Source organism: Xiphias gladius, chromosome 14 (genome assembly GCF_016859285.1).
Source record: "Xiphias gladius isolate SHS-SW01 ecotype Sanya breed wild chromosome 14, ASM1685928v1, whole genome shotgun sequence".
Lineage (NCBI taxonomy): Eukaryota > Metazoa > Chordata > Actinopteri > Istiophoriformes > Xiphiidae > Xiphias > Xiphias gladius.
In genome coordinates, this window is record NC_053413.1 from 1,652,859 (window position 1) to 1,669,608 (window position 16,750).

A 16,750-nucleotide genomic window follows, 5' to 3' on the forward strand; every position below is an offset into this window, starting at 1 on the left:
ATCACATTAGATTATATTCATTTTCAATATGCCACCTCATGTTATCCTGAGTTGCACGGATAGATAAGAGTGGAGAAGTTACCTGAACCTTTCTCACTTTTGAATGAAAGGAGAATGATTAATTGAAAGACATTGTGGTGCAGTAAGAGAGTAAACTGTCCTTGTGATCGAATGCTGGATCACATCTTGGCAGTGTGCACTGTCATTTGCCTACCTAAATGTATAAACGTGTGTTAAACGACCTGTTAAAACCAGTGATGCTGTTGACTCTCTCTTCAAACATATAGACATTTAACTCCTGACATTAACTTTTATTTATCAGCTAACACATATACCAATATAATATAATAAGCTAATATCCTGGTAGGTAAGGGGACAGTTCATCCAAATTACAAAACTTCTTACTTTGTTCTTGTGTAATTTCTCCATGCAGATAGTTTGGGTTTTATTTATCTCATTATTTGTCTCCTAGATTCCTCCAGCCCAATTCAATAGAGTTGAATGGTATTTTATTTGTAGTGCTCACAGCATTTAAAAAAAAATAAGGGCAATCAACCAAGACATAACAGCAGAGATCATTTTTTTCTTTAGAAATAATTTAACATCCAGTGGTCACTGTCTAGATAATAGCGGTAAAATTCACAGTTGTTGTGATTTTTAAATTTGTACAAATTACGATTTCCCTTTTAAAAATATTTTGATTATTCAGTCCAGTTTTGAAATTTGAACTTTGTTAAAAATTCAGTGTTGCTGCGGTAGATTTTGTTTTTTTGATCAAAATATATTGTTAAAATGTTTTGTACACTGTTCTCAGCACATTTTAGAATAGGTCTCGGATCAGTTTGGCTTACCACTCCTAAAGGTTTCATTTTCTACAAGTTATTATAGAGTTGTGAAGTGGGAGGGGCTGCTGGTTTCCAGAAATGTACTTCCCCATTCCATTTCAAATTTTTTTCAAATGATATCCTCAATGTTACTTAAAATAGAAACATGGGACTCTCTTGGACAATGTAGTGATCCTGTAGGTGTGTCATGACCATCAATTTCAATTATTCAAGCTTTGTTTCTGACGAACTCATGTTTTGTCCGTCATTTTGGTATTTTGGCATGGAGGACGGGTTTTAATACTACAATATCTGTGAACCTCTGCCCTTGCTGTGGAGAAGAAGCCATTCAAAGGCATGAATCAGAGCAGTGCAAATTCAAAACGCTTCAGCATTGAATTGCAAAACAAGACACGCTGTCATGTGCTGACAACAGCCACTTGCTAATTTTTGTCAATCATGACCACATATGCCAAAATGTGTACAACTCAAACTGCAGCCTCAAAACTTCCAAACAGTCAAATCAGCATCAGAGTCTCAACAAAACGAAGATCAACAAAGTTTGTTCTTACTGCAGGAGTATTGGATTACATGGTATTGTGCCTGTGTTATTTTATACACCTCCTGTATGTCTTCGGTGTCAGTAACTGACAAAATCCTGTTTTACAGATAAATGAGGAGTTCCGAAGGTGCAACACTATACCCCTGGAGTCAACATTTATCTCCCAGCTGGACAGGTACACCCTAAAGTTCCTAAAATTATTCAGCTGTTGGACAGCGCATGAAGAATGTGTTGATTGAACTGAGAAAGGTGAGGTCAAGGTGGTAAAGAGGTAAGGACAAATAATAAATTAATTGGGAGTATAGGATGGATCTAGATTTGTTTTTTATATACAAATTGGTTTGACTAAAAAACCTGTTGTACATCAAGACATACTTTCAGTACTTGTCATTCTCAGCTCATAGCTGTCTTTGATCTGAGAGTGAAACACAAACAAGAGAGTTGCAGACTGGGATGGCAATTCCAGAGGAGTTTTTATTCATGATCCAATGATTAACTTTAGGACCCACATCCCTCAGTGGTGAAGAAGAGGGACGTGACTATTATGCAAGTAATGTCCTAATTAATGTTTTTTAACACTCATTGTAGTTTTGGGAGCTCTCGCTTACTTGTTTTGAAGAACATATAAACATGTTTTATTTCTATCTGATGCTCTAGTGGTGGCATGCTAACTACTTCAGTAGTATACGGTAGGAGAACAGAGATAATTTTCAGTGTACAGCAGTTGATTGAACATTATTTTCATCACTAGACTATTGACTATGGTAATACTGTACTTACATGCAATTAACAATAGCTAGACTTTAAACACTTAGATTCAATCAACAGAAGGCCTTAATTTAGAGAGATAAAAATCTTAGTGAGAGTATGTGCAAATAGCACGAGCCTGAGGGTCTTCATAAAAGCTGGAAAGCATCACAAAACAGTGGATTTGGGGGGTTAAAAAGGTAATGATGGAAGCAAAAGAGAACATATTCACAAACATAAAAGCAAGAACTGTTCAGCCAATCAAGGAGTCCAAACTAAACATCCTGTCACTCAGTACTTGCGCACTGTCAGAAATTATAAAACAGGCAGAGTTTGCTCTAATAACATCAAATGATGAAACCGATACAAAAATGTTTTCGAGGATTTCTCCGTCTTCCTATCTTTCTCTCACTGTTTCTGTGAGCTCTCACAATGCTTTCAGTAAATATCCTGTCTTAATGAAGCTGGAACATTAACTTAAAAGATACCCATGTCTGAATGATATATCCTATTTAATTTAGATCAGTTTGTAGACATTTTTCAACTTTGACATTTACAAAACCTTTTACGCTTATTAGAGTCAGAATATTCTAATCATATTCACTGTGAGTTAGTGTTCTACAAAGATAAATTATAAAGTCTCAAGTCTAAGGTGGGCAATCTTATTTCTAAAACTTCTTTTGTATTGCTTTTTGAAAAAAGTAATTGAACGGAAGAAATACAACAAAATAAATAGAATAAGTAACAGAACAGACTATGTCACCAATACAGGTATCCGAAGGGTTACTTTCCTAATTTTCACAGAATAAATGGTTATATATGTAATTATTAAGGCCTCTGGCTTGTCATACAAACATAAAACTCTTCAAATAAGGTTTCTTCTTCTTCTTAGATATGCATGTTAATTAAAAATTTAAGTCCACCTTTCATCAAATTATGTAATTACCCATGAAAAAGAAATTGGAATGAATGAAATTTAATTAACTAATGATAACAAAGTGTGGTGGGTTTTTATATTCAGGCCACTCAAAGTCCATTAAAGCTCTATATAGTTCACAACTAGAATTAAGAGACACAACTAACTAGAATTGAAAGGATTAGTTGATTAATCGATTAGTTGATTGACAGAACAATAACTGGAAACTATTTGGTTAATGGTTTAATCCTTTCTGTCATTTTTCTAGCAAAATAGGGAAACATTTCAAGCAGTCTGATTACAGCCTCTCAAAAAAGAGGACTTGCTACTTTTAATTTTTTTATATTATTGTAAACGTAAGATCTTTGGATTTTGTACTTTTGTCGAACAAAACAAGTCATTTGAAGACATCGAGTTCGGTTCGGCAAAATTGTAATCGACATTTTTTTCTCATTTCTTTTGACATGTCAAACAATTAATCAAAAAATTACCAGTAGATTAATCGATAATGAAAATAATTGTTACTGGCAGCCCCAATCACTTTGTAGAAACACCTAGACTCCACACGTCCGACATGCATATGATCCCTACAAGGTGAAAAACTTTATAGGTACTATGGTTACACAGCCATTATATTAATCAATAACGCAATTTGAATTTTTTCGTAACTCATTCAGAAAATGTATACATAGAGTGCAGTCTGTAAGTAGTAGGACAGTGAAACCATTTGAATAGTGTGGGTTCTTTCGTCTTAACACATTGGATATGTAATAAAATTGTGATAAAACTTTCAAATGTTCCAGTAAAATTAAATGTTTGATGAAGCATCATCTGAACTGGATTGCATTGATTCTTTTGAATTTTCATTGTTTTCTTTAATCAGTATATGTAAACAAGAGTGTGTATTTTCAAGAGTTTCACATTTGGAAAATATCCCAGCATCTCTGAAAAGAGATGTTTCACCTCTGTTTTTAAATGAGACCTGCATCTGTAATATGGCACATCCTCTCTTTGTCAGTTAGGTCAGTTCACCCAAATTACCAAAAAAAAAAAAAAAAAAAAACCAAAGCCATTTTCTCACCGATTTCTAGTGATCACTGAGTTTTAGTTTTATTTGTCCAAGAGATTTCTACCTCTGCCCTAGTACAATGGAGGAAAGTGGTGTTTTGTTTAGGGACACTGATTTTGAAAAGAGATGTTTCTTTGGAATTTTTTAAATGACCCCAATTAAAATTCCATTAACCTCCACTATCACTGTCATGTCACATTTTGTAAGATGTTTTTAGTAAAATATCGGTCTTAATATGTGTCAGGCTGTGCAATATCAGTTTTGAGGATCTCAGATTATTTGACAAGTGTGTGGTGAATCCTAAAGGTACGATGGAAGGAGAAAAAACCTCTGTCATGATCCTCTGTCATCCTCTGCCTTTTCTCATGTTTCAAAAAAGCAGCAATGGACAAGCTAACTTCCACAGGTTTCTCTTAAGGCCTTAAAGCTCAGTTGTTCTTGCTGAGAACAAGTGTCATATAAGATGTGAAAGCTTTCAAGTAAGCTATAGTTTCTTACCTAATTAGATAGAAGATCAAAGTTTTCTATTTACATGAATATTTGTCATAATTAGAACAGTCTAAAGAAAATTTTGAATAATGTCATGTCAGTTTGTGAAGACGGAGTAATGTAATTTTTATTTTTTCAGTTTGATGGAAATTAAAGCATTGACATGATTTGGATATAAAATTAATTGGCTAGATCATTGTAAACATTTTAGGTTGATGCTTGTGAATATAGGCTACATCTATCACATGGCAAGCAATGCCCTTGAGTGTCACTGCTTTTGGAATTTGCCAATAGTGGGTGGTTTGGATAGAAGGACCTGACACTCAGAGAACTGGAATTCAAAATTAACTGTAAAAAAAACAAAAAACCCTTTTCTGTAATTCATAATAACTGAGGGAACATTTTTTAATGTGAATAGATTAAACTCAAGAATATACAGTTAATTTGAATGTATGACTTAAAGCTGCATTATTTAAATTGAAACCTATGACCCAAAACAATGCTAAAAAATTCTATAGAGCAGCAGTTGGTTGGATAGTTCTCTATAGGTTTTCACATTACACATAGTGCATCCCTTATTAATGTAAAAATATTGACCTCTCAAATCAATTACAGCTGACATCAAATAGCCAAGAAATTGACATGAACAATCTTTAAAGGAGTGAACATCTGAATTCCATCAGTCTTGATTAAATTGAGTAATTGAGAAAAATTCTAAGAAACTGGTTTTCATTAACTTTTAAAAGTCAATTCTTCTTATTAACAGTATCCTTAGCACCCGGTATTGATATAACACTCTTGAGTAAACATAAACAATTATATGAAAGGCTGAGTCTGCCAAAGTCTCTATACTTGAAGAAAATCATGTCCAAAAAACAAGGCCAAGCAGTGCTGTAAGAATGACTGAAGAGGTGTTAAAGTCCAATCCGGAATAATTATTCACACATGGATAATATATAGAGTGTTACAGACTCAGCATTAAGTAGTTCTTAAATGTCTATTACAGGTCAGGTCTCTGAAGCTACCCACTCAGGCCCTGCACCCTCCTTTCAATATGTCATAGGACATTTGTTGTACATAAAATGGTGCATATTGCACTCCAGGCTAATCTCCCTAAGGATGTCTCCATGTTGAATAATATACAATACTGAAAAACTCCAAACGTTGTGCATCTACATAGCAACTCAATCACAACCAAGTTTGAAAAGTCTAATGTTATTCTGGCTTTGACAGAGCCTGATTTACCTCAAGGTCAACACATACGTTCACGATGGACAGAAATAATCAGCAAGATTTGACAGATGAGCTTCATGAGTGCCTTCCAGTGATGTTTGTTTCTATAGAAATCATTGCAGTTTTTAATAACTACATTACTATTAAGAAACTGGTTTTCATATCTGCGTTATTAAAGACTTTATAGTTATAAGACCGTACTCTTATAGGCCATACCAATAATTATGACACAAAAAGTAATTTATAAAAATGTATAAAAATAAATAACCAAAGTGTTGTATTTTGCAGCAAAACAAAGAGACCAGGGAGGTAGGTGGGGGAGGTGGCTGGGATCCAGGGAGAGAGCAGGATGGCGCAGAAGGGCAGTTATTTACGCATTTTAGAACCCCAGCCCAGATGCTGCAGGTTCGAGAAAACTGGCCTTTTCAACAGAAAACAAGAGTATTTAGAAGAGCATGGTTCAGGAATGTTATTGTCCGACATGTATCAGATTTCTGTAGCTGTTTGTCTGGAGACATGCATTAAAAGCGTTGCCTGACTAGCTGGGCCTCTCCCACATCAACATCATGCTCAATGAGATGAGTATTGGATGGAATATCCCTGAACAGGGAGGGAAAATCTTTAATGAGATTCATCAATTCCTTTTGCTTTGGTTCAGGTAAGTGTTTCCACATTACATCTAATTTAATAATTGACTCAGAACTTTTGAGACAACCTCTTAAAATACCACCATCTGTTGTATACAACTCCTGACATTCTATTGCTGAACCAAGAGGAGAAGTGAATCACCACGTGGGAGTGGCAACAAGAAAACCTAGAGGGGCACTCAGAGAGCGCAGACCTCCAATGCCAATGTCAAACAACATACACCAGACTTCAGGGGAAAAAAATTAATCAAATTCATTGTTAATGATCTGTATTTGCTCCAAAATTTAATGGGTTCTTCCCTGGCCTATGCTCCATCCCTCTACCAGGTTCAGCAAACCAAGATAAAACAGGAGAGGCCACAGTAATAACTTTACCTGGCAAGCTTGTGCTAAGGGACCAGTGCAACCTCAGAAGTTGCACTGGTAGCTCCTGCATTCTCCATTGAAACAGGCAAAACCTTCTTTGTCCCACCATAGTTTCATAATGAGGTGAAAACATTTTTTTTTACTTCATAAGATCTCTAAAGAAATTTTTTGCACTGTCACTTCATTTTAGAACTGTGCGCAGCGCATTAGTTCCCTCAGCCCCTCCCTCCTTGATCCGTTCTCTCTCTCACTCCTGTGTCACAGTTGGACCAGCCACCGAGAGATATTCAGTGGCTTTGTTGAACCCCCCCCCAACACACATAGACACACACACAAACACCACGCAATCTTTTCTGGAAGCTGGAGACCTGCTGTACATGATATATCCCGGAGTAAAGATCTTCTGATTTCAGGCACCCATGTTTAAACATGATTATGACTCAACAATGACTTTCAGCTTTCAAACAGTAATGATCTCTGGTGTGATTAAATAATAATGCCAAGTTTTTACAAATCACAATACAAAACCTTAAAGGCATGGTGATGAAAAATTTATATAAATTCTTGTTCAAATAACATCCAATATTTTTGATTATCATAAACTTGAGTGTCCCCATTTAATTTTGGCAAAGGTGCTGTATCTTCTCTGCCAGTTCCAAGCAGTGTAAGATCCTGATTTTCTCTCTCTGGAGCTCCTCGGGACTCACTTGGCCAACCAGCTTGGAAGAGAAGTGGATCAGGTCCTGCATGAAGAGGCCCACAGCACTTCTGGGTGCAACAGGTATTTGGGTCAGAGTGCAGGAGTCAAACTTGAAGCTGATATTCTTGGTCCTGGGAAAGCCTGGTCCCCGCTCCTCAATCCACATCAGAGGTCTAGAAGGACTCAGAATAAATTAATGTTTAAATTATCATTAAATCTTCCCTGACTCTGAAGTCACACTGTCTATAAGCTCAAGACAATTGGGACAAAGAGAAACTCTGCTATTTATTTAAAACATGAGTTGTTGCTGTCAGTCCACAACATTTTTGAAACGTTGTCTTTATTTTGAAACATCTACATGAAAACCATTTCTGAAGGTGTATGCTTTAATACAAAGTCAAGACTGGAAGTATTTTGAAAGTTATACATTTTGTGTTCTCCAGGCTCTGAGCTTCAGCACATTCCATTTTAAATAAAATAATGGATACTACATAAAAGCGCCAAGTCTCAGCTTTAATTTGAGTATGTTTAAATCAATATAGAAACAACTGTGTGGGAGAGACAGCCCTTTAAACACAGTATTTGATTGGACATTTGGCCACTAAATGTTTATTTGGGCAGCTTTGTGTCGTTTCAATGTTACTTCATGCGCAAAAATATTTGTTGATTGGGAGCTGCCATTTAGATTAGGATTGAGTTGTCCATCAATATGAGGAGTGCAGGAGCAGGAGCATTCTGTGCTCACATTCAGCCAAAAGCATCAAAACTCACTGGGTAACATTTCATCATTCAGCAGGACAACAATCCTAAACATACAGCAAAAGCAACCACATAGCGTTTCAGGGTGAAGAGGTGGAATATCCTCGACTGGCCAAGTAGATCACCTGATCTCAGTCCGACTTAGCAGCAGTCCACTTGTTGAAGACCAGACTAAAGTTAGAGAGACTCCACAACAAGCAAAAGTTGAAGGAAGCTGCAGTGAACTTCTGGGAGAGCGTTACAAGGGAAGTTACAAAGCATCTGCTGATGTCTGTGGGACTTCAGGAAACCATTGAATGCAAAGGATTTTCCACAAAATAATAAATATACTGATTTTGTTTGACTTCATGTGTATCTGTCCAATTATTTCTGAACCCCAAAAATTTGGATACTATGTGTTTAAAGGGTTATGTCTCCCACACAGTTCTTTCTAAATTGATGTAAACCTACTCAAAATAAAGCTGAGACTTGTCATTTTAATGTGGTATCCATTATTTTATTCAAATTGAATGTGCTGAAGTTCAGAGCCTCGAGAACAAAAATGTGTAACTGTCCAAATACTTCCAGTTTTGACTATATAACTCAAGCACTAAAGTGAGTGGGATAATCTACTGCTGAATAGAGTCCCAAACAAATGTAGTTTCCGCCTGTTTGAACATTTGTTGAAAACTACAGTGGCCTATTTAAAAAATAATTTATACTTTTGTGAAGTGTTTTTAGAGATTGATGTCTTCAATAGGAATAAGTAGGCTCTGGGACTGAGAGGCACAGACATTGTAGGGAAGCGAGGGATGGACTAATACATTGTTGATTTTAGTCTTTTCATTATATTTTTTATTTATTCCATCTCTATAGTAGACACACATGCAGGAAGATACAGTAGATCCTTTCTCACCTGTTGTCAGAAGTAAGCAGCTTTGCAGTCATCTTGCTGTAGTTACCGGAGTCCTCCTCCATGGTTGCTGCAGTTACTGACAGCTCACCGAACAACTCAACCAACCAGGTGAGGCGAGCAATGCCACTGAATGCTGGGAAACCAAATCCAGGCTTCAGAGCTCCACCTTGAACAAAATAAAATATAAACATATATTACTACATTTCTTTGTAGACATTTAGCTTGAGTGAAAACCCTAAAATGTGGTTCTTTAAGCAGTCTCTCACTAAAACTTTCCACATCAGACTGGTGTTAATGTTCCTTAATACACTGTAGGGCATGACATGGAAAACACCATCAAAACCTAAACCATATTCTAAAACTAAACCAAAAAACATACTTTGCAATACTAAAACTGAGACTGTTTTGGTTCAAAGAGACAGTAAGCAACCACAGAGATGCACACTCCCGTCTCTTACCTGTAAAATGAAGAGTACCTTCCTTTAGGATTTTTCCCTCTACCTCTCTCTTCAGTTCTTTGTAGTCTTCTGTCAGCAGCTCTATGTGTTCCTCATGTAGAATCAGTCCTAAAACACACACCCCCCCACTCACAAATATTAACTGTGTAAGTAGAATCAAATGCACAAATTGTTAGTTAGTCCTGTGTGTTTTTGCAAAAAGGTCACTGAACCCAGGGCTGATCCAGGGTACCAAATACTGCTCAGAGGATTTAGTAGTCATTTATTTAGTGCAATCAAGAGCACTGATTCTTTAGCCCAGACATTTTCTTCACAGTGGAAGATGTAGTTCATTCCCCCAGAACATGTAATCAATAGTACTGATGATGAAACTGTATCTGAAACAAATTCATTAACTTCCAAAGCCAAGGAGATGTTCAGTGAATTACTGCACTGAACCCCATCATCAGATATATGAAAGCATTTCTCTGACCTGCCCTTACTTATAAATTGTTATTAATTAGTATCACCTTTTTCCTGGGCAAGATCCCACAGCTCCACAGCAGTCTTGTAGTTCACGGTCATGGGGAACTCAACACAGACATGTTTCCCTGCCTGCAGAAAAGTTCTAATGAGAAAGAGGAGTTTTCTCTGTCAAAATAAGGCAACAGGAATTCTGTTTAGAAATTGTATGTTGTGCATTCTGAGTCAAATCTATTTCTCTGTGGGAGAAGTTTTCTAATCTTTGGTAAAAAAAAAAAAAAAAAAAAAAAAAGTACAGAAAAGAGCTACAACGTTTTACTGTGTCACTGGTAATGCAGAGAAAGAAGATGCTCCACACTCCTTGTCCTTTTTTTGAGATCTGGGGCGAAAAAAAACTTCACACATTTAACATACTGTATCATTATTTTATAGAGTTAAAGTAAACAGTTCCCTATTCACACATTCAGCAGACTTACAGTAACATTAGCGTTCATTTAGAGTTGTTTTTTGGCCACCTGGCTAAGTCTAATTTTCACTCTCCTTTCAGTTCTGATTTGGTCTTTACCACCTCCTGAGGTAAATATATGGCTATTTAGCTGCTAAATGCTCCACTATGTTCACCAGCTTCATACAATCAGGTAATCTCAGTAAGAACTTTTTCAAGAGAGACATGAATACAGCAGAGAGAAATAAAAACACACTGAAGTAGACAAAACAAAAGCACACACAGCATTAAAGACAATCACAGACATCATTAAATAGATTAAAATATATGCCCATCAGAGTTGTCATTTATTGTGGAGATCCAGATTTTTAATTAGAATTAATTAGAATACAGGTAGATGTGTCGCTGTGATGACCAAAATGATTTGACAGGGACTTTAGGTTATTTGTGGATCGTTACTAGGATCAGGTGTATGTCACAATTCGAAGATTAAGTAGGCAACTATTTCATCACAGATTGTAGGTTATTATTTTTGTATGTAACACAGTCAAATCTAACTGAATGAAACTTTAAAATAATTCCAGAAGGACAAAATTAGAAAAATTAGACCCCATTTAAAATTGTACTTTAATTATATGTACAGTATGGCAGTATGGTGGTATTTACTTGCAGATGGTTATGGGTGTGGATCATTGTGATGACAAAATCGGGCACTATAATACATGAGAAACATGACCATAGGATCTTTTAATTGTCCAAAACTGTGAATGCAACTTGAAAGAATCATCATCTACTCTTGGCAGTAAATTTGAGCTGTTGTATTAATATTTGAAACTCTGTACATCCCTGACAACAATAAGTTTCCTCTGACAAAAAGTCTCTACAGGATTCCCAAATTGTCAGTGCAACTTAAACGAAGAATCCTGTGTTTAAAGGGGATCAAAGTAGTGAATGTAATCGGCCATTATTGTCACAACCTCTAACACACCTCCAATGGATGATCATGTATTCTTTCTTCCAGGTTGGGCAATGAAAATACCAAAGTGCATTTGGCACACCCCCCAAGGCACTGAGTAGGATGCACTTGACTGCAATCTGCACTACAGGTTCATGAATAGAGAGCGCCCTTTATGTTGGATTTTCCTTTTATGTTGTCACACATCTGTAAGCATTAATTTATTGATTTAGTGACTGTATAGACTTTATGAGTGCAACACATCAAGTGCAGAGACTTTTTAGAGTTGATTGTAGCACACATTACCTGACACTGTCCTCATGTGACACATTCTCAGTGCAGATGAATGCCACATGAATGTCTTCTCTGCTCACAGCCTCCTCTATTGAGATCTGACTCACTTTCTGCTGAGTGTCCAGGCTTCTCCTGTTGACAAAAACATCTCGATGAGAATGCAGACATTGTCACCTTACATTACATTTACCTTTTTTTTTTTCAGACGCTTTTATCCAAAGTGACTTACAAGTCAGGGGCAACACTAAAGCTTCAGTACAGTAGGAGACTTTGAAGTAAGTGCTAACTGCTAGATCTATTCAAAAGACAAAGTGTAAGGAGATCACTTACTCTGAACTGTGATTGCCCTATGTGCAGGGACAGCAATTCCAGACAACGTTCCTTGGAGGAACCATAAGGCTGTAAGACTGAGTTCATTTAGATGGGTGCAGACCCAGAAGTTAATCTGTAGGCAAGCATTAGAGGCTTGAATCTTATTCGGGCGGCCATGGATAGCCAGGGGAGATCAATAAGCAGCAGAGTGACGTGCCCTTTTAGGCTGATTGAAAACCAGATGCTCTGCCGCATTCTGGACCACCATTCTGCTAAAACTAATGCAGTTTAATCCAGCAGCTGTTCAGTAAATTAGGGCTGTACCCAAATCACACTTCTCAAAGACTCATGTTTTAAAGCCTTTGTTCATCACCTGCGATATGAAAACATTATATTCCCTATCAGTTAAAGACATAAAAAGATCAAGTCGTCGTCACAGTTCAGTAACAAAATCCTAGCGCACCACACAGGGTCTTTCATGCATGGCTTCTGGCAGGCCTATCAGCTGATCAAGAGTCAATCACACTGGATTGCAGTAGGAGGGTGTACCAGCATCTGGTCCAAAGTATTTTATCTGACTCTGCTGACACTCAATACCGGAGCTGAAAGCGTTGTCATTTTGAGACAAGACTTGGTTTGTGAAAGTTTACAGTGTGCTATGCTGTTTTCCTGCATTATTTTGTGTACAGTGTGAACGTGTGAACTTGCAAAATGCAATTCAAATCAGGGGCTTCTCAGCTATTTCTTTGAATTGTTCACATTTAGGGGGCAGCCTTTTAAACAACTCTCCCTTTAAGAAGGTTCTGATGTTTCTGTTGAAACCATTTCAGAGACAAGCTGATTCAGTTTTGTGGACATTTTGGAGGCTGTAGTTTGTGCTGCTGCTAAATTTAGTTGAGTCTGAGTTATACTGAGAGTGGTTTTCCATTGGTCTCATGTTGGGACATGTCATATATTTCAAAACAAGTATTCCTGTTCTTGATTGGATATCAGTGGTTTAGGAAGGATCTAGTGGGGATACATTCTTATCACATGCTTTTATTTAGGGACACTCATTCTTTTGATTCTATAGGGGCACACACTCATATACAAACACGTATGACAGGCCCACAGAAGGAGTTTGTGCTTCCTTTCCACACGTGTTGCTTCAGGCCATTTCCTATATTACCTATGCCTAGGGTCATTATTGTTTGTGTATCTGTGCATTCTGGGCAGCAACTGTGTGTTACCTGGATATAAACCCTCTGACAATGAGTTTCTCTGCAGGACTGCCAGGCAGTGCAGCCAACATGTCTGTAATCCTCACCGAACCCACTCTGCCAATGCCAACCACTACTGCTCCAAACATACTGACTGAAAACCAAAAAAAAAACAAACAGGGTTACAGAGTAGTTAAGTTAGTGGAATTAGACTGGGTGTCCAGAAATTCAGAAATATAACAATGGATAGCCAAGTGAACCCATTTATATGTTAAAACCAAGGTCGTAGCCAGATTATTTAAAATATTCAGGTCATAAATCCAAGAAGTTACCCCAAGATTACTTGGAAGAGACATCAAATATGTCTGTAAAAATAAAAATAAAAAATTAAAGTTTTAGATTTTACCTTATTTAACCACTCCATTTTAAAAAAAAAAAAAAAATTTTGTAACTCATTACAAAACAGTTATACATCTCAGGGGATTCTAAACATTACGGTCTAAATTTTTTCCACTCTGCCAGGCATTCAATTATGCTAGGATAAACTGATGAACTGTTGTATTTACTCAATTATATAATTTGTCACGGCGAAAATAAAGTATCACACTGTGGACATGCTACAAAATGTCTTTACAAGAAAACACAAAGTAATTAGTTTAGAAAGTACTGCTACCCACTGTTAATTAAAAAAAAAAAACCGTTATGTTTAACCCTAAATCATAAGTGTAAACTGCACCTCAGGTCACAGGTTCACATAGGTTCTTTGGAAATGCAGTTTATGCAAACCCTCTAGGGCTATGCCTTTGCACTCCTTTGGTATAGTTCAACCCATTACCATGGTCTCTAAATTTGGAGTAACCATCTGATGTCACCTTGTCAATGAAGGTAAAGCCCCAGCTATTACAATACAGGTTACCCAATGTGAAAGGGAGTGTGATGGAGGCAGTGGTGGAGCTGGCTCGTCTTTGATGATCATACTTTATATTTACAAACTGTGAAAGTTCTGGTGCTGGTCAGCCGTAAAAATGCCCCCTTACAGATGTTATAGTAAGAGTCAGAGCTCAACTCAAGATGACAAAAGAGCATATACAAGGAATTAGGAGCGTGGTGTGACCTGTGTGAAGTAACCATGTTAGGTAATCTCTGATAATAACCTGCGGTAACAAAATGTTGTGCTTAATAAAAGAAACCGATCTCATTTGTACTTTCACTTAAAGCAGAAAGTCAAAACTGACAATATAGTCCTGCAAAATACAGTGACATACAGTGACAGTGACATATAAATGAGGGCAGTTCTTAACGCTATAGCTTACAGATGCCATTTGTTCACGACAGTCAGCAGGACACGGCGCCAGTCACTGGCAGAAAAGAAAGGACATATTGCTGCCCCCTTACCTTGTTTTATGTAGTCCACACGAAGAAATCCAGCTTCTACCGTTGTGCGTCCTGGAAGTTACCTTGCTAGAGATGACATAACATGGAGCTAGTATCTGCCTCATTTTTGCGCTGCCACGCATTATATAAGGTGCGCTTGTTATGCTGAAGTGGTGGGACAGGCCTACTGGTGGCAGAGAGGCGGAGCTGTTTTTATAGGCCCTTATTCACTAATCACTTAATAATATAATCAATATTCAATTTATGAACTCAGTAATGGGCAAGAGTCAAGAATGGAATCGATCCAATAGCCCTGTAGCTTGGCTGTAGCTGATTCTGATTCTGACTGTACAGTATATGAAAGTTTGTCATTCCAGCAGCTCACAAAAGTTTACTTATTTACTTCAGCAGGAACGATATGTTAAGGAAAACGCATATAGTCAACACATGCTGACTGTTTATCTTTCACTGTATGCTAAATGTGTCAAAAACATTTGTTTAAAACCTATAAAGTGATCAGAAATGCTGCAAAAACTGCCATTAAATCCTGTTCGTACAATAAAATGTGTTCAATACTAATAGAAAATCCTTATAGCTTCTGTGTGGCATTCATAATATGTGCATTGTAATTGTGCCATTTTGTCTTCAGTTGATGGTTTTTATTGAAAGCTTTTGTAAACTACAGGTATCCAGCAGGGGCCTCTCTCAAAAAAGGTACTATACATTAGTAGACATCGTTCCTCAGATTGCTTCATACAATTGCAATGTTACCTGTTTGCAGTATAAAAGAATCTATTTTTACCCAATAGCCCCTTCAAGGAGGGAAAATATTGACTAATTGCCCACCTGATATCATCACTTACCTGCAAAGAGACAATGCTCAGAATTTTTGTGCTGAGGATAGATCTATGAATGGGATGGCTATTTGTAGCTTTTTAAGACAATTACATGAAATCTTTTTTCCACACTGCATTAGTCCAATAGTAACAACATTGTCTACTTCCCCTGGTTTTTCATCATCATTAAGCCGCCCTTACTTAACTTAAATCTTTATTCAAGAGTAGAACAAGTGCACCCAAGCTCTTTTAAGTCCTTTAGTAGAACATGGAAAAAGCATTTACTATTAGCAATATTTAAAGAAAATATTGCATTTTGCTGCCACGACATTCACAATTTAATTAACTTTTTTTCCACTGTGATACAACAGCATGATTTTTTGAATTTACCACTTTACCACTCAAAATCATTTTGAAGAACCTCTGTTTTAGCTCAGCATTAATACTAACTTTGTTTGTATTTGTACCAGTAATGCAGTAGATTTTAATTAATAAGCCAATAGGAACTATGAAAATAAAAATAAAAATATGAAAAAATAGAAAAGAAATTACAATCTATACAGATTGTGGATTAGTATTGTTTCTAAAAGGAGGAGATTTCACAGCATGGTAAAAAGAGCTACAGGTAATAACATTACTTTGGGTTTGTGAGAATTTTCTCAGGAGACGAACGTGCAGCGCACGGCTGACTCCATGGGCAGTTCAATAGCTGCTGAACTTAGAAAGCATGTGAGACACACCCGTGGAGTTCTCTGAACTGTAATGCATAGATAAGATAGATTAAAAACTGCCCCTCTTGTTTTTTCAAAGGACACCGCAGTTTTTAGTGCTACAAGCACTGGTTTCTCTGCTTTTTTTTCCAGGACTCTTTCAAATACTGTAAGTGGCTCGTTACGACATATTTAGTCTACAAATGCAGACTTGCTTGGATACCTTTGAAATCCAAGATGAAGGGCGAAAGACATTAGCAACAGGAAGACAAATAACCATGAGGGAAAGGGTTTTAAAAACTATAGTAAAGTAAAGCTATAGTAATGTAATAATCAATGTAAACATTATATACTCATAATGTGACTATGTTTGTGTTAATTCCTGATCAGCAAAACTAACTTGGTTTATATTAAAGGAATGTTAATGGAACAATGTGAAACTGACTAAAAGAGTAGTTTTGATATTTTGAAATATACAGACGTGGTCAAAAGTGTTGG

The 16,750-nt window shown here is 36.8% G+C and overlaps 1 protein-coding gene across 1 annotated transcript; it reads right to left on the reverse strand.

The window, feature by feature from the left end:
* Positions 1–4,162: 4,162 nt before the first annotated feature.
* On the reverse strand, positions 4,163–14,878 carry blvra (biliverdin reductase A). The gene is made up of 7 exons (XM_040144739.1): positions 14,728–14,878; positions 13,363–13,486; positions 11,834–11,953; positions 10,175–10,272; positions 9,666–9,773; positions 9,208–9,373; positions 4,163–7,726 (listed from the first exon to the last, which is right to left on the reverse strand). The coding sequence occupies exons 2-7, from the start codon at positions 13,479–13,481 to the stop codon at positions 7,471–7,473; spliced, it is 867 nt and encodes a 288-aa protein (XP_040000673.1). The 5' UTR covers positions 13,482–13,486; positions 14,728–14,878; the 3' UTR covers positions 4,163–7,470.
* Between the last annotated feature and the right edge of the window lie 1,872 nt (positions 14,879–16,750).

Coding starts and splice junctions, on each gene's coding strand:
- blvra (XM_040144739.1), bottom strand. CDS start 13,481: ATGTTTGGAGCAGTAGTGGTTGGCATTGGCAGAGTGGGTTCGGTGAGG. Junction 9,374..9,665: donor AGGTACTCTTCATTTTACAG/GTAAGAGACGGG, acceptor ATTTTGTTCAAG/GTGGAGCTCTGAAGCCTGGA. Junction 7,727..9,207: donor CTGCTTACTTCTGACAACAG/GTGAGAAAGGAT, acceptor GAGTCCTTCTAG/ACCTCTGATGTGGATTGAGG.